A 17,108-nucleotide genomic window follows, 5' to 3' on the forward strand; every position below is an offset into this window, starting at 1 on the left:
GTTCATGTCAGCTCCGGAAAAAATAATTCTGCTTCTTAAAGATCCAGAGCTTGCCGCTATCGCTCCTAGATGTCTGAATGGATTAATTCAGTATTTCTATTAGTGAGCATCAGATGGCGCTTCAAGGGGAAAATTCAAAATACGAAAGGGGACAGGAAATCGACATTTAAGGGAACCAATATGATCAGTTATCGAAGGTTCCCATGGTGACACACGCAAGAAATGTTCTCGATAAACAAAAACATAATACCGGGTGAATTCGCCCTTCTAATGACCAAACAAACGATGTTTTTTCTACTACAAATCAATGCATGGTAACGCGGAAGGAATCAGCCCTCGACAATCACACTGTTTGAGTTCGTGAACGGGAATGAGGGACAAAATTTTAAAATTAAGAACCGAGTAAGTAGGTGAAGAATGCAGTAGACGACAATGAACTAAAAAGAACTAGATCAAGGATATCCTATGATCATTAAGGACAGTTTATTTGTCACAGTGACACCCTATCGATTCTTGAAAATATGTATTTTCAATGTAGATAAGAAGTTTACCCCTCATCTGTAATTTTATAACAACTTTCTCAAAATGCCACAAGGAAAAGAGAGCATGAAAGATTGTGACAAAATGTCAGAAATAGATGACCACATTTCGAGAGTTTATGAGATTCAGAAGGGTCTCGGAAAGGGGGCCTACGGAATAGTATGGAAGGCAAAGAACAGGAAGACGAAGGAAATAGTCGCTGTGAAAAAAATCTTTGATGCTTTCAGGAATCAGACTGATGCCCAGCGCACTTTCAGGGAAATAATTTTTTTGAGGACTTTTAGGGGACATCCCAACATTATAGATTTACATAGCATACATAGGTGAGTGAGAAATATTTTGAGCAAAAGATACGATATATATACATGGGGCATCGATTTTTTCCAGAGCTGCCAATGATCGGGACATATATTTGGGTTTTGAATATATGGAAACCGACTTGCATAATATAATCAAAAAGGGAAACATTTTGAAGGATATTCACAAGAAGTACATAATGTATCAGCTGTTGAAAGCCATCAAATACATTCATTCCGGCAACGTTATTCATCGAGATTTGAAACCGAGTAATATTCTGCTGGACAGTTCTTGCAGGTAAGTTCATCTGAATCTGAAATACAAAGCAGAAATTCATTTGCCCGAAATATGGTACTGCCTAAGCTCCCAATCTTCTAAATCAGCGTTTCACCTTCATTAATTAATTAGTGCGGAAAAATCGAGACTGGAATGAGTGTGGGGAAGTAGTTGAAAACGCACCGAAGTAGAAAAATAAATTTTCTTTCAGATGTAAGATTGCCGATTTTGGGTTGGCTCGATCAATCACACATAACGGTGATGGGCATATGGGTGGCGCTGGAGATCCAACACTGACTGACTACGTGGCGACTAGGTGGTATAGGGCACCTGAAATACTCATTGCTAACAGAAGGTGAGATACAAGAAAACTTAAGTCACTTAGGAAGAACATTACATCGGTCATAATAGTTAACCAAACCATCGATAAATTAGATCTTATGTAATACAACCAGAGATATATCTCTGAATACAACCCTAGGTCGTCTACGATCTTGGAAATCCTCATCAATACAGTGAATATTTTCTCCCATATTGCAATGATTTCAGATATACGAAGGGTATCGACATGTGGAGTTTGGGATGTATCCTTGCGGAAATTCTAGCTGGAAAACCAATATTTCCTGGTACCTCAACGGTGAATCAAGTGGAAAAAATTATGGCGATCATTCCTACCCCATCACAGAGAGGTGCGTATCTCTATGATTGAACAGAGAAATGAATATTTCCAATTATTCTCATTTTCTTCTAATAATCCAATTCCGTCTAAATATTCGATTTCGAAACCTACAAAAAAAGGCAATGCCCTTGTAGCTTATCTTCATATCATTTTTGGAAGTTGTCAATTTTTTTAGCTCAGTCCTTACTTTTTATCTATGTTTCACTTCATTACTTCAAGGAAATATTGTTGTTACAGTCTTTGCTGCTGCCTCGTCCAAAAACGAATCAATCTTTAGCGCATTATGACAACCGCTTTTTTTCAGACATCAACGCTGTGTGCATCTCAGGTGTGGGTTCATCAATGATCAAAAACGCATCCTCTGTCCAAAAAACACCCTTAGAAACCATAGTGGGACCAAACGTCGATCCTAACGCACTGGACCTCGTATCGCAACTTCTAGTTTTCAACCCACACAACCGCCTGACTGCCAGAGAAGCCCTAGAACACCCTTATTTGGCCAAATTCCACGACCCCTCTGAGGAAATATCCATGAAGTCCAATGCAGTGATCCCTTTCAATGACGACGTAAGGTTGTCTGTTGATGACTACAGGAATAAACTGTATGAACTCATGTCGTCTCCGAGACAGAAAAATATAAAAGTTTCCCGCCTAACGACACCACCAGCGCATCGCAACGACGTCAATTATAGGTTGGCAAAGAGTACAGAAAGGTATCTGAAAGGGTATCTTTACAAGGAAGTGCACAAGTCGTACGTTTCGCAATCTGAACCAAAGATGTCTAATTTTCCCAAAGAACCCATCATAGGAAATATAAGGTCAGATTCTAAAGTTCTAACGAAGTGCAATATTAGTTTTCCAAGAGAACTATCTAAGATGCAGGCTGGAGGAGACTGCAACGCAAGGGTAAAACTTAAATCGAGAAGTGAGCTGATGAGCAAAAACAAGAAAGTAGACTCTACCAAACATCTTTATAATGGATTCAACAGTTACAACAGAAGCCATGGTATAATAAGCCAAAGTGCTTTGATGGAACTTAAGGCAGCTGGACTGAGATAATAATTTTATATCTATTGCTTGGATTTTATCTCTATTTAGATCACTTTTTGGTCCTATATAACTGAGTTTTACATATTTTTGCACTTGTGTAAGATTTGCCAATAAAACCGGTGGAGAAAAAATCTTCAATGAGTAGGTATATATTTTATGATTTCCTTATTAATGCAGAATGAAGAAAAGAAAAAACTACTCTTGACAAAACTTCATTTTGGTTACAGGTGAGGAACAAATATGTATTAATTACAAAAACACGTCGTAGAGATTGAACGGAACTCTTTGTTATTTGTTTTTATCTTTTTATCGCCGCGATCTCGTCAACGATTTAACAGTTGGTGATGCCGTTGATTGAAGTACATACACAACACTTCAATCAACGGTGATGAATACCGAAGAATGCATTTAAGAAAAATCTGAACGTGGCGCTCAGTTTGGATCAAGAAAACTTTTTGGTGGAAATATGTGAAATGAAAAATAACATTATTACTCTGTGCTCTCATCTTTCTATGTTCTTAACCGCTAAAATGTTTCCAAAATTTGACATTTGACATTCAGATTGACAAATGTCGAAAGAAATCATTACGTTAGGGGCAAAATGTCGAACGATACTAACGATAGTAAAGCTCCACATAGATTGGTTAAAAGAGTGCAGTTTAGTATATTAAGTCCAGATGAAATCGTAAGTATCACATTTGGGATATCGGTGTTTATTTTATGTAATTTTAATATCCATCACAATGTGTGCGAGTGGTGAAAATTTTACTCGCATTTCACAACAGCGTTCATGGCTGTTGCAAACAAATCGCATTGCTTCTGCGTAAATCGAGACAAATTCTCAAATTTTGTATTTATGTTTATTTGAAAACCAATAGATTTGAAAATCTAATCCCATAAACAGGGTACTTTGGAAAATAAAAATGTGATCAAATTTTAATGGCTCCAAAATCAATTCTGGGTCATGGCATAAATATATTGGGTCACTGCATAATTTTTGGATGAAATAAACTCTAGTATTTCGACTAAAAGCACATCATTGACTCGGTGATATGGATATTTACCTATAGAGTTTTAAAAGAAATTTCTCATAAAATGGAGTAAGTTATTATCCTCAATCAGAGGGTTGCTGAAATTTTTCTGTTAACTTCATTTATAGTTCATTAATCTGAGTTCTTTATTTCAGCGTCGTATGTCAGTTACAGAAGGGGGCATCCGCTTCCCCGAAACAATGGAAGCGGGTCGCCCTAAACTGGGGGGACTTATGGATCCCCGACAGGGTGTTATAGATAGGATGTCCAGATGTCAAACTTGTGCTGGGAATCAGACTCAGTGTCCCGGTCACTTTGGGCATATAGATTTGGCAAAACCTGTTTTTCATGTTGGATTTCTCACAAAAACGATTAAAATCTTAAGATGTGTTTGTTTTTATTGCAGTAAATTATTAGTCAGTCCAGTAAGTATATCGTTTTTTTCTTATTATAACATTTTTTAAGTTTAAATTTAAACCATATTCATTTATTCTGTCAGCTGCTTCTGTCTGCAGAATTTGTTGACCTAGTTTCCTGATTGTAAATATTTCAATGATATTTTAGAATAATCCAAAAATCAAAGAAGTTGTTATGAAATCAAAGGGACAACCTAGAAAGAGATTAGCTTTTGTTTATGACCTTTGTAAGGGTAAAAATATTTGTGATGGAGGTGATGAAATGGATGTTGGCAAAGAAGGAGATGAGCAGAATCCAAGTAAGAATATATTGAATTAAATTCTAAAAAAAAACACACCCTGAAAATTTCACATGTAAAGGTTTATTCCAAGAAATTACTGGTGAGGAATTTGTGAAATTTGATACAGAAATTGGAGCCAAAGAAAATACTTAAAACAATAATTCAATAGACCCATTTTGTAGGTCTAAAATTGATGAAAAATACATAAAGAAAATTATCAGTATATACTAATTTTGTAATCCTACATTCTAATCTTCCTAATATGTAGTTACCTACCTGTGAAAGTGTCTACTGAAGGGCAAAATAATAATTTTTATTTAATTCCTATAACTATTGTGTTACAATAATGGGAAATACGTATTCTTGAGATTAAGAAGTTAATGCTGATTTAGATTCATAATATATATTCCTAATATTCTACTGAATCAAACGGTTCATCATACACTAAAAATTGAAATAATTCTTTCTTCAATATTTTGATATTTCCTATAGAATGAAACCTTCTGGGTAACACATTGAAGATCTTTGGGCACATATATTTTGCATAATTCTGTCAGTGTTGATTGTTGCCTGGGATTTATATAGGGATCGATTTTCCTGTGGTTTTTATTTAGAAATCGTTCAAACAGTTTACTGTTGGTTTGCAGAAAGATGACCCACCTCAGCACATATATTGCTGTAAACATTTTATTTCTTTTGAAAATACCTCTGGATGTCTCCCTGTTTTTCATTCAACACATAACTGTGATTGCTCTATTTCATGTTTGATATATTTTGATCTGAGATTTGCTGTTGCCCCACTAAACAATGTCAATAAAAAATATCTACTGCTACGGTAGATCTACCAGTATTCACTAAACTATTGAAACTGAAATTAGGAAATTCGCAATATTTTTGCTTTAATCATATATCATCATGGCAGGGACATTCAGAATTAGGAGGATTTAGCTTTGGTGTAATGAAAGTTTGAAAATCATATAATGTATAAAATAATATAGTAATTCTAGGATGCTAGACTAGCTAATTTATTGAAGCATTTTGAATAATTTTAAAAGTAGGAGAAAACTGAAGAGTTATTTTTTTCAGAAAAGTTATATTGAGAATGACAAATTTTCTGAATTTAGAAACGATTTCATAAAATAAACTAGTCTGGTTAATTTTTAGATAAGAAACAAGGTCATGGTGGGTGTGGTAGATATCAACCTATGATCAGAAGACAAGGGCTTGATCTCACTGTCGAATGGAAACACGGCAATGAAGATTCCCAAGAAAAAAAGCAACCACTAACAGCTGAGAGGGCATGGGAAATATTGAAACATATTACAGGTAGGTTGAGCTGCACTTTTTTATACACTTGCATTGTAATTTTAGAACAACTCTTATATAAATCCTTTTTTTTTTTTCAGATGAAGAATGTTTCATACTGGGAATGGATCCTAAATTTGCGCGTCCAGATTGGATGATAGTTACTTGCTTACCTGTACCGCCTCTTTCAGTGAGACCTGCTGTTGTTATGCATGGTTCTGCAAGAAATCAAGATGACTTGACGCATAAACTGGCCGATATTATCAAGGCAAACAACGAACTTATGAAGAATGAAGCTGCTGGTACAGCTGCTCATGTTATCAGTGAAAACATAAAAATGCTTCAGTTTCATGTTGCCACGTTTGTAGATAATGACATGCCTGGAATGCCAAGGTAAGAAGAAAAAATTTGTTGGAAAATGATTGTGCTCAACTTTTAAGCTATCAATGTGAAATCTTACACATTCACGCTCCTCTGAAGGTTGATGCAGGATATTGATTTTAGTCCGAATTTATTTGGCTGTTTCAAGTTTTTTACCGAAAATTTACGGAATCTACCAAAATTTCTGCATTGTTCTACGAAACAATACATTAGCAACACCATTTGTGTTTTCAAATTCTTGAAGTTGAAAATTTCATTCCATGAAAGTACTTTTTTGGTGTCAGCTGTGAAGGCTTTTGGTCAACTGCTCTCCTAAAATAAAATTTCGTGTTGGTCAATTGATGATATTTTCAGGGCTATGCAAAAGTCAGGTAAACCCCTAAAGGCAGTAAAGGCAAGATTAAAGGGAAAAGAAGGCAGAATTAGAGGTAATCTTATGGGTAAGCGAGTGGACTTCTCCGCCAGAACTGTTATCACCCCAGATCCAAACTTGAGAATCGACCAAGTAGGTGTGCCCAGAAGTATAGCACAAAATTTAACGTTTCCAGAACTTGTGACACCCTTCAACTTTGAACAGTGAGTTTTTTCGACCATATTTCAATGCTGATTTCATTGATTTGGACAAATTTTTTGTAACTGAGTTTATAAGCTTCTCATCCAATAAATTTTTTTCCACAGAATGCAGGAGCTTGTCCATAGGGGTAACTCTCAATACCCTGGCGCTAAATATATTATAAGAGATAATGGCGAGAGAATAGATCTTAGATTCCACCCAAAATCTTCAGATCTCCATTTGCAGTGTGGCTATAAGTGAGTAGATCAAGAATTGAATATTTTTTTAAAATTTTTATATCGAAACTAATGTCCGTTTTTTGCAGAGTCGAAAGACATATTCGTGACGGTGACTTGGTCATTTTCAATCGTCAGCCCACCCTTCACAAGATGAGTATGATGGGTCACAGGGTCAAAGTCTTACCCTGGTCCACGTTTCGAATGAACCTGTCCTGTACCTCGCCCTACAATGCCGATTTCGACGGCGATGAAATGAACCTGCACGTGCCGCAAAGTATGGAAACAAGAGCAGAAGTTGAGAATTTGCATATTACGCCCAGACAGATCATCACACCTCAGGTAATAACCCTAAAATTTTCATCTGGTGGAGGGATATGATATAGTGGGGGAGCCAATATGGAAATTTGAATTAACTCGAGAGTGTTAGATGGTAGTATCCAAATTGACAATTAATCATATTTCAGTGTAACAAACCTGTCATGGGTATTGTGCAAGATACCTTATGTGCCGTCAGAAAAATGACAAAAAGGGACGTTTTCATCGAACTAGATCAGATGATGAACATCCTCATGTTTTTACCTATTTGGGATGGTAAAATGCCAAAACCGGCCATTCTGAAACCTAAACCGCTATGGACCGGTAAACAAATTTTCTCCCTCATCATTCCCGGCAATGTCAACATGATACGAACACATTCCACTCACCCCGATGACGAGGACGATGGTCCCTATAAGTGGATTTCACCCGGAGATACCAAAGTAATGGTAGAGCACGGGGAATTAATCATGGGTATCTTATGTAAGAAAACTCTGGGAGCTTCCGCTGGTTCACTGTTGCACATCTGTATGTTGGAATTGGGGCATCAGGTGTGCGGAAGATTTTACGGTAACATCCAGACAGTGGTCAACAATTGGCTGCTTTTGGAAGGTAGGCTAAAATTTTTGTTGGTGTTGATAGTCTGAAGTTACCGTTTGATATTTTCTTTTAGGTCACAGTATCGGTATCGGTGACACAATTGCCGATCCTCAAACCTATTTGGAAATCCAGAAGGCAATTAAAAAAGCCAAAGAGGATGTCATAGAAGTCATTCAAAAGGCTCACAATATGGAGTTGGAGCCCACTCCGGGTAACACGCTGAGGCAAACTTTCGAAAATCAGGTGAACAGAATCCTGAACGACGCTCGTGATAAAACTGGAGGTTCAGCCAAGAAATCTCTGACAGAATACAACAACTTGAAGGCTATGGTCGTCTCAGGTTCCAAAGGTTCAAACATTAACATTTCTCAGGTAAGACATTTTTTTCTATGAAACTCTTCATTCTTTCATACTTTTCTGAAAGAAACAAGAATATCAACTAAACATACTCTGCTATCTGGTAAAAATAAACATCTTGAACCGAATATTCCTGAAATGAATTGGTCAGCAAATTTTAATCCTTGTTCTTTTCTAGGTTATCGCCTGTGTAGGACAACAAAACGTAGAAGGTAAACGTATACCCTTTGGCTTCAGGAAAAGGACCCTGCCGCATTTCATCAAAGACGATTACGGTCCAGAATCCAGAGGATTCGTCGAGAATTCGTATCTTGCCGGTCTCACGCCGTCAGAATTCTATTTCCACGCCATGGGTGGTCGTGAAGGTCTTATCGATACAGCCGTAAAAACCGCAGAAACTGGTTACATCCAGAGACGTCTCATCAAGGCTATGGAGTCCGTCATGGTGAATTACGACGGTACTGTCAGAAATTCGGTTGGACAGCTCATTCAGTTACGTTATGGAGAGGATGGTTTATGCGGTGAGATGGTCGAGTTTCAGAATCTTCCAACTATCAAATTGAGTAATAGGGTAAATATTTTGATCTCATTGATTTTGGGGTGGAGAAAATAAAATGATATTTTTCAGGCCTTCGAGAAGAAATACAGGTTTGATCCGAGTAATGAAAGATACCTCAGGAGGGTTTTCAATGAAGACGTCATCAAACAGCTCATGGGATCCGGAGAAGTAATTGCAGAACTCGAATTGGAATGGGAACAACTTCAAAAGGATCGAGAAGCGCTAAGACAGATTTTCCCCAACGGTGATTCGAATGTGGTATTGCCATGCAATCTCCAAAGAATGATTTGGAATGTACAAAAAATTTTCCACATAAATAAGAGAGCACCGACAGACTTATCTCCGTTGAAGGTGATTCAAGGAGTGAGAAAATTACTTCAGAAATGTGTTATAGTGGCTGGTGAGGATAGGCTGTCAGTACAGGCTAACGAGAATGCCACATTGTTGTTCCAATGTCTTGTTAGGTCCACTCTGTGTACAAAATGCGTATCTGAAGAATTCAGGCTTAGCACAGAGGCCTTCGAGTGGCTTATAGGAGAAATCGAAACTAGGTTCCAGCAGGCACAGGTGAGCAAAGCACACAGCTTTTATTTTTATCAAAATTATTCACACTTAAGTGTAGAAAGTCACTGTTATTGTTCTCAATTTTCAGGCAAATCCGGGAGAGATGGTGGGAGCTTTGGCAGCCCAGTCTCTGGGAGAACCTGCCACACAGATGACCCTAAACACTTTCCATTTTGCTGGTGTGTCATCTAAAAACGTAACGCTTGGTGTACCTCGTCTGAAGGAAATTATAAATATATCTAAAAAACCGAAAGCTCCTTCTCTAACCGTCTTCTTAACCGGAGCGGCTGCAAGAGATGCCGAAAAGGCCAAGAATGTTCTATGTAGACTGGAACATACCACCCTCAGAAAAGTCACAGCAAACACCGCGATCTACTACGATCCGGATCCCCAAAATACGGTAATTCCGGAGGATCAAGAATTCGTGAACGTTTACTACGAAATGCCCGACTTTGATCCGACTAGGATCTCACCGTGGCTTCTACGTATAGAGTTGGATAGAAAAAGGATGACGGACAAGAAGTTAACCATGGAGCAAATCGCTGAAAAGATCAACGCAGGCTTCGGCGACGATTTGAACTGTATTTTCAACGACGATAACGCCGAAAAGTTGGTCTTGCGTATACGTATTATGAATAGTGATGATGGCAAGTTCGGAGAAGCAGCAGACGAAGAGGTTGATAAAATGGACGATGATATGTTTTTGAGGTGTATCGAAGCCAACATGTTGAGTGATATGACGTTGCAAGGTATTGAAGCTATATCTAAGGTGTACATGCATCTTCCACAGACAGACGCAAAGAAAAGGATCGTAATCACAGAAACGGGAGAATTTAAGGCTATTGCTGAATGGTTGTTAGAAACTGACGGTACTAGTATGATGAAAGTATTATCTGAAAGAGATGTGGATCCTGTAAGAACTTACTCGAACGATATTTGTGAAATATTCTCAGTACTTGGAATAGAAGCCGTAAGAAAGTCTGTGGAAAAAGAAATGAACGCTGTACTTCAGTTCTATGGTCTTTACGTAAATTACCGCCATCTTGCCTTACTTTGCGACGTTATGACGGCCAAAGGTCATCTCATGGCTATTACACGTCACGGTATCAATAGACAGGATACAGGAGCTCTGATGAGATGTTCCTTCGAAGAAACAGTGGACGTGTTGATGGACGCAGCATCACATGCCGAGGTAGATCCAATGAGAGGCGTATCTGAAAATATAATTTTGGGTCAGCTACCCAGAATGGGTACTGGTTGTTTCGATCTATTGCTAGACGCTGAGAAATGTAAATATGGAATACCGATTCCGCAGGCTCAAGGAGGAGATGTATTGGCTTCCTCTATGTTCTTTGATTCTGCCGCAACACCCAGCATGAGTCCTGGTGTGGCTATGACTCCATGGAATCAGGGAGCAACACCCTACAGTGGTAGCAATTGGTCGCCTCACAGTAAGTATCTCTCATTAAGTAATCGGGGAGTTGAAATGAAAGAATATCTGTTATTTCTCAGTGTGACCTGTTTTTTCAGTAACTCTATCTATTGATGACCTACTACTAATTGAATGCTTTGTTTCAGACCTCATGGGAAGTGGAATGACACCTGGAGGACCATCATTCTCCCCATCAGCTGCATCTGATGCTTCTGGCATGTCCCCGGGTTATGGATCATGGTCTCCGTCTGGTGGTCAATCACCAGCAATGTCTCCTTATTTGACCTCTCCTCGAGGCCAGTCGCCATCTTACAGTCCTTCAAGCCCTGCATATCAACCTATGTCACCGTCATTAACTGTCGCTTCGCCAGGGTATTCACCTAATTCCTATTCACCAACTAGTCCGAATTACAGTCCAACTAGTCCAAATTACTCGCCCACCTCTCCGAATTATTCTCCAACATCTCCCAGCAGTTACTCGCCTTCCTCTCCCAGTTACTCACCAACTTCACCATCTTATTCACCAACTTCTCCCAATTTTTCTGCAGCTTCCCCATCATATTCTCCAACATCCCCATCGTATTCTCCAACGTCCCCTTCATATTCTCCGACATCCCCTTCATATTCTCCAACTTCACAAAATTATTCCCCAACTTCTCCACGTTACTCACCCACAACTCCAAATTATTCCCCAGCATCTCCTTCCTATTCCCCTACTTCTCCTTCTTACTCCGCTACTTCCCCGTCGTACTCTGGTACTTCCCCCACATATTCTCCGACATCTCCAAACTATTCACCTACTTCACCAAGTTATTCTCCCTCATCACCAAGGTACACTCCTGCTTCACAAAATTATTCCCCTTCATCTCCCAATTATTCACCAGCATCCCCAAATTACTCCATTACTTCTTCCAAATATTCTCCTTCATCACCAAACTATTCCCCAACATCGCCGTCATTCTCTGGTGAAAGCCATCAATATTCCCCAACTTCACCAAATTATTCACCAACATCCCGAGGTTATTCTCCATCCAGTCCTCAGCACACACCTACTGCAAGCTCACGCTATTCCCCTTCATCTCCAAGTTACTCCCCAAGTTCACCTGGTTATTCCCCAACATCTCCCCAGTATTCTCCTCATAGTACTAAGTATTCACCCACTTCTCCAACCTATACTCCCACATCTCCTAGTTACTCTCCTGCTTCACCTTCATTTTCTCCACAACCTCCCAGATATTCTCCATCATCTCCAAATTATTCTCCAACTAGCCCTGGGCAAGATAATGATTAAACAACTGTTATTCTTAGAATTAAATTATTGGGTTATCACCTTTCAGTTATAATTTTTTATTATTAAGACTGTATTTTTATAATGGAAAAATATTAGCATTTTTTGTATTGTATATAGGTTGTTCATTCTCTGTAAAGTAGATTATTATCAATAAAATAATTGATATTTTCAGTTTCCACGAATTTTTTCTCAATACCTTCTTTAGTTTATATAAATGGCGCCGAACCAATTTTTCTTTCGAGCGGGTAAATTTATTGAAATGTGAAAAATATTCATTCACAACTTTTGAAAAATTGGTTACTTTGGCTGAATACAACTCTGTTTAAAACTTGGAACATATACTTCATTCAAATTTATTTTAGCAGTCGGTTGGCCATGAAATAATTTTCTCAAGTTTTTGTAACTAGAACGAAGTTAGGTTGGCACAAATGAAATGTCGTTAATGTCATAACGCCGTTGCCACAACTAATATCAATTTTTATTACGAAAATGCCGAAAGTGATTGAAAAAAGAGACAGGATTTCAGGAAGTGCTATTTAGAATTCAGGTCCGCTCATTGAAATAGTCATACCCTGATATTCTAAAATCCACAATACGTCAGACGGTAGCGAACATATTCAATGTAAGAGAATTTATATAATGTTTCATCTGAATGTAGACGACATATATTTCAGCTGGATATTTCCACAATCAGAAAGATTGTGAATGAAGAGGTTGACAAAGAATTTCCTTCTATTGGGAGACCCAAAAAAGTGGTGGCATTTGAGAATTTTATGTTTGAGTGAATTAATGCGAAAAGTTTACTTTCGATTTTCGATAAATGTCATCGGAGAATAAGTTCCCTAAAATGGATTTTTCTATTTTCCATTTGACTTGTCCTATACAATGTAAATGTCTTAAGGTACTAATAAATACCTATAATTATTATTATTACATCAATGTATTAAGATGAATAGCCACAAATACGCGCAAGTTGCCCTGTCACTTGTTTATTCATGTGAAATTTTTGTTCAAAGGTGAAGTTCATCTTAACTTGAAACTTCCTTCAATTCCTTTTACTTCCATTGATGCAAGATGATTTTTGTTGAAGAATTTAACATTCTTGTAATTATCTGTTAATTCCTTCGGGAGATACCCATTCCCAACCACTGCATCATATACATTTCATCTTCGAGTTATTATTTTTAAAATCTACAAATGATGTAAGCCAAAGAAGATAACGAACATTAACTCTCCTCAAGCTAGTGCATATTATGATATACTGATCTCTTGTATTTTCCATGCAAATAACTGGATTTGGTATGCCTTCAATCAGTTTATATAATAGTAGGTTTACACATGCAATGATTTACTGGCGCCGGTGACTTCTGGCGCGCCAGTAACTTTAAAATGCATATGTAAACACTTACTGGCGTGCAAACGTTATCCAGGCATGCATGGATTAAAAATTTTGGTCGCTTCCAAAATTTATGCGCCAGTATCTTTTGTTGCGCCAGTGAAATTACAACTTGCAAATGTAAACACATTCCGTGCACGCCAATGAATATTGTTTATACAGTGGCAAATCACTTTTAAGGTTAGGGGAAAATAAAAATCCTTTCTGAAATATCAAAGAACCCCCTCGAAACCAAAAAACGATCGGTAATAACACTCATAAAAGAAAATGCCGACAAACTTGATAAGTTATATCCAATTTCGGAATTATCGATTTTGCAATTTTTCGACAATTTTTTACAAGCTCCTTTCGTGAGATGATGTAGGTACCTACTATAACGAGTGTATCGTTACTAGCAACTTTCGTGCAAAACACTGGAAACCGTGTAAACGCTTATTGGCGTGAAAGTTGAACTGGCGTTAAGACTGGCGCCGGTAAATCCATGCATTTGTAAACTTACTATAAACTTCAATTATGTTCGTCACATATTTTCCGAAGCGATTCGACATTGTCATAAAATACGTAATAACAGAAACTTTTACGTAGAACGGGCAACATAGCGTTGATTTAAAACCCAAAAATGTTTTGACAAGCTTCATAACCCCACATTTTCGTACTATACAGAGTGAAATGTGTCAAATTTCCATGGCCAACCGACTGCTAAAATAAAAGTGAATGAAGTATAGTCATATTATTTATGTTCCAAGATTCGTAGATATGTAGTGTCCATAGATTTAGCTGAAGCATAGACACAGACTATTTTCTAAAAGGAATCTTTTTCCTATGGTGACATCCATAGAATCTACTGCTCTTTATATAAGTCAAAGACTATAGCAAAGAGGAATCTTTGACTATAGTCCTGATAAAATTGAATTTATTAGCCATAAAAAGTACCAAAATTTTAGATATGGATATAGTTTATTAAACAGAAATACATTTGATTTACAGTCTTAAGTATTTTAGAGTTAATCTAGTACTGCCTCACATTGAATTTTGGAATGATAAGTCCAGTTAAAGCTTGCTGCATTAATTCTTTTTTTATTTTTCACCATGTGCTGACTTCATCTGTTATTCACTACCTACTCATATTAAGAGAAGACATCCAAAAATTTGAATTACAAATTTTGTATATGAATGGTGAACTAGTTAGTAAAAGAATACTTTTGCATTTACAATTTGTAAGCATTACGCATCATCAAGTCAAAGTAACAATCATTATCAATTGATGCACTGACTCCTGCATAATAATTGAGAAATTCTTCTCTCGTTACAATTCCATCTTCTGTTTGATCTTCATCAAAGTGAGCCAAAAATTTCTGGAACATAGCCTCTTCATCGTCCTCTCCAGAAATATACCTCGAACTATTTTTGATGCTGAAAACACTCCTCAGGTTTTTTACAGTCACATGTCCATCATTATTCTTATCCAACTTCTTGAAGCAATTTTCTACGACTTTAATTCGAGAGTCAGACATAACTGGTCTTACATGGTCAAGCAATTCGTCAATATTGATAGTACCCTCGCCGTTTGGGTCAAAATACTCAAAGACTTTTGTGGCATCAGAAACACTTATATCCATTCCAGTATCTCTGATGCTTTCAATGAATTTATCCAAATTCAAGTTTTTGTTTCCATCCTCATCTCTCTTTCTGAGCATCCTGCCTAAGACCAAAATGCCAGTTGCTCCAGTGGATAGACACAATAACTGAAGTTTCTTGACAGGGTTATCTTCGGACCCCATAGTCTGGAGTTGTCTACCACTTCTATCAGCTAATTCGCTCTCATTACGAGACATGGGACTTGGAGGGCGATGCATCTTGGCATATGACATGATGAAATCAGATTATCTCTGTTGTTATCGCTCAAAGTTTAGGGGGAAGCTCCTATTTTCCGAACCGGTGTAAATAATTCAAGTTTGACCAGATATCCTGAAATTTTAAAATAGATATAATTGAAAATTTTTAATATTCATAAATTCAGGTATGTATAAAATGAGGTAAAAAATGCCGGTTATGAAACAAATGCAAAGGAATAGAAGGAAAATTTTGTTATTACGTTTACGTGGGAAAACAACCTCATTCTGATAACACCTAATATGTACACACATATATTATAATGCAAGTCTCTGAAATTAAAAATTTAATCAAAGATCAATAATTCTCAAACCTTCGAAAGGAAGTTGGCAGACTCAGATCCACTCAGCAGGAAATTGAAAAACCTACGCCTAGAAACAAGCCTAGTTTGTTTCTATGACCTTACGACCTACGTTACAAACAAACGCAGTGAGGTAGGTTTAGGGCCTCGCCGCAGCGCAGGCGCAAGGGGCGCAAGGCGGCGGATCCAAAACAGCAAAAAAGACTCTTTGGAAAATAGTTTATTGATAGACATGGAAACTTTTCTTATATTTTCGTTAATAAAACTGAAAGGTCAGAGATATTTCGTTGCTAAAGTTGATATTTCATTCATAGGTGTCGAATGGGTTTGGTTTTTTTCAACAACAGTAAAAATATTTTTACTATTCATGTGTTGTTCTGCATCATTCATTATCCAAATAAAAATAAACCGTAGTAGTGTAAGCAGGGCCGGATTGAATTAATTTGCTCCTCTACCTCAATACTTTGTGAATGAGAAAAACTTTCAATTCATTTTATTAGGTAATTTTCACAGAGTAAAATGACTGCGATTAACATTTCAATAGATCAAATTTAACTAACCAATCATTAAAATGCCAATAGGACACCTGGACACCGCATTGAGCCACCGTAGAAACTAAAATTTAACTACGCGTCTTCTAAAAATATTGTAAGGCCGATTTTTTAACTGTGTAAGGGGAAAAAACGGCCTTAAAATTCATGCAGAAAAACAATAGTTTAATGATTTTTGGGTGAGTTTACGAATGTATACGGTCAGACCAACCTCAGATTGCTTTTTCGCAATCTCAAAATATTAATTTCGAAATTGTTATTGCCGATGATTTTGGATTTTCAGCTTGTTGATGTTTGAAAAAGCGTTATTGTTACATGACGAGACAACGTCTGCCGGCTCCGATACTATTGTTTATAATTCTTTGGAATTCGTTTTATTGTAACTAAACAACAAATTTAAGAATATGATGTATCCAATATTTTAATTGTGTTCATTAGTTATTCGATAACGAATTTAAAACATAATAAAAATAACTTACATGGAAGAATAAGTTTTCACAAGCAAATTTAGCACGTCGCAAAAATTTCAAATTGCGCCTTACGTCTCCGCACTATTGATTGTCCTGAATTATACTCTGTGATCTGCATTATTGCGCAGAAATGAAAAAACTAATGGCTTTTTAGTTTTCGTCATTTTTCAATTAGATTTCGTTTCCTACCACTAATATGAGAAGTTTTAAAATTGCCGTATATTATTTACAATTGTTTTATCATAACAAAACAAAAAATATATGTGTTCTGATGGTAAATTTGAAAATGAATCACATGTTTCTTTTTCAAAGAGATCACAGATTCCTCAAG

General features: G+C 37.1%; 3 protein-coding genes across 4 annotated transcripts; 2 read left to right on the forward strand and 1 right to left on the reverse strand.

Moving 5' to 3' along the window:
* Positions 1-218: 218 nt before the first annotated feature.
* LOC123307418 (mitogen-activated protein kinase 15) lies at positions 219-2,974 on the forward strand. Its single transcript, XM_044889710.1, has 5 exons — positions 219-863; positions 928-1,134; positions 1,325-1,468; positions 1,663-1,802; positions 2,097-2,974. The coding sequence occupies exons 1-5, from the start codon at positions 586-588 to the stop codon at positions 2,849-2,851; spliced, it is 1,524 nt and encodes a 507-aa protein (XP_044745645.1). The 5' UTR covers positions 219-585; the 3' UTR covers positions 2,852-2,974.
* Positions 2,975-3,398: 424 nt separating this feature from the next.
* LOC123306267 (DNA-directed RNA polymerase II subunit RPB1) lies at positions 3,399-12,340 on the forward strand. The gene is made up of 14 exons (XM_044888168.1): positions 3,399-3,527; positions 4,029-4,298; positions 4,438-4,588; positions 5,735-5,896; positions 5,977-6,268; positions 6,611-6,832; positions 6,935-7,066; positions 7,135-7,387; positions 7,513-7,975; positions 8,037-8,335; positions 8,499-8,891; positions 8,949-9,446; positions 9,532-10,894; positions 11,022-12,340. The coding sequence occupies exons 1-14, from the start codon at positions 3,444-3,446 to the stop codon at positions 12,164-12,166; spliced, it is 5,727 nt and encodes a 1,908-aa protein (XP_044744103.1). The 5' UTR covers positions 3,399-3,443; the 3' UTR covers positions 12,167-12,340.
* Positions 12,341-14,500: 2,160 nt separating this feature from the next.
* LOC123308162 (calcyphosin-like protein) lies at positions 14,501-16,935 on the reverse strand. 2 transcript variants are annotated; one of them, XM_044890719.1, is made up of 2 exons: positions 16,787-16,935; positions 14,501-15,530 (listed from the first exon to the last, which is right to left on the reverse strand). In XM_044890719.1, the coding sequence occupies exon 2, from the start codon at positions 15,431-15,433 to the stop codon at positions 14,771-14,773; it is 663 nt and encodes a 220-aa protein (XP_044746654.1). In that variant the 5' UTR covers positions 15,434-15,530; positions 16,787-16,935; the 3' UTR covers positions 14,501-14,770. The 2 variants fall into 2 exon arrangements, with proteins under 2 accessions (XP_044746654.1, XP_044746653.1); XM_044890718.1 differs by lacking the exon at positions 16,787-16,935 and adding an exon at positions 15,769-15,930.
* Between the last annotated feature and the right edge of the window lie 173 nt (positions 16,936-17,108).

The sequence above is a fragment of the Coccinella septempunctata genome, chromosome 2, assembly GCF_907165205.1.
Source record: "Coccinella septempunctata chromosome 2, icCocSept1.1, whole genome shotgun sequence".
Lineage (NCBI taxonomy): Eukaryota > Metazoa > Arthropoda > Insecta > Coleoptera > Coccinellidae > Coccinella > Coccinella septempunctata.

Excerpts from the sequence above, each read along its gene's own strand:
- LOC123307418 (XM_044889710.1), top strand. The coding sequence starts at position 586 with ATGCCACAAGGAAAAGAGAGCATGAAAGATTGTGACAAAATGTCAGAA. Across the intron at positions 864-927 it reads GATTTACATAGCATACATAG|AGCTGCCAATGATCGGGACA; the intron begins GTGAGTGAGAAA and ends GATTTTTTCCAG. Across the intron at positions 1,803-2,096 it reads TCCTACCCCATCACAGAGAG|ACATCAACGCTGTGTGCATC; the intron begins GTGCGTATCTCT and ends GCTTTTTTTCAG.
- LOC123306267 (XM_044888168.1), top strand. The coding sequence starts at position 3,444 with ATGTCGAACGATACTAACGATAGTAAAGCTCCACATAGATTGGTTAAA. Across the intron at positions 4,299-4,437 it reads GTAAATTATTAGTCAGTCCA|AATAATCCAAAAATCAAAGA; the intron begins GTAAGTATATCG and ends ATGATATTTTAG. Across the intron at positions 4,589-5,734 it reads AGGAGATGAGCAGAATCCAA|ATAAGAAACAAGGTCATGGT; the intron begins GTAAGAATATAT and ends GTTAATTTTTAG.
- LOC123308162 (XM_044890719.1), bottom strand. The coding sequence starts at position 15,433 with ATGTCATATGCCAAGATGCATCGCCCTCCAAGTCCCATGTCTCGTAAT.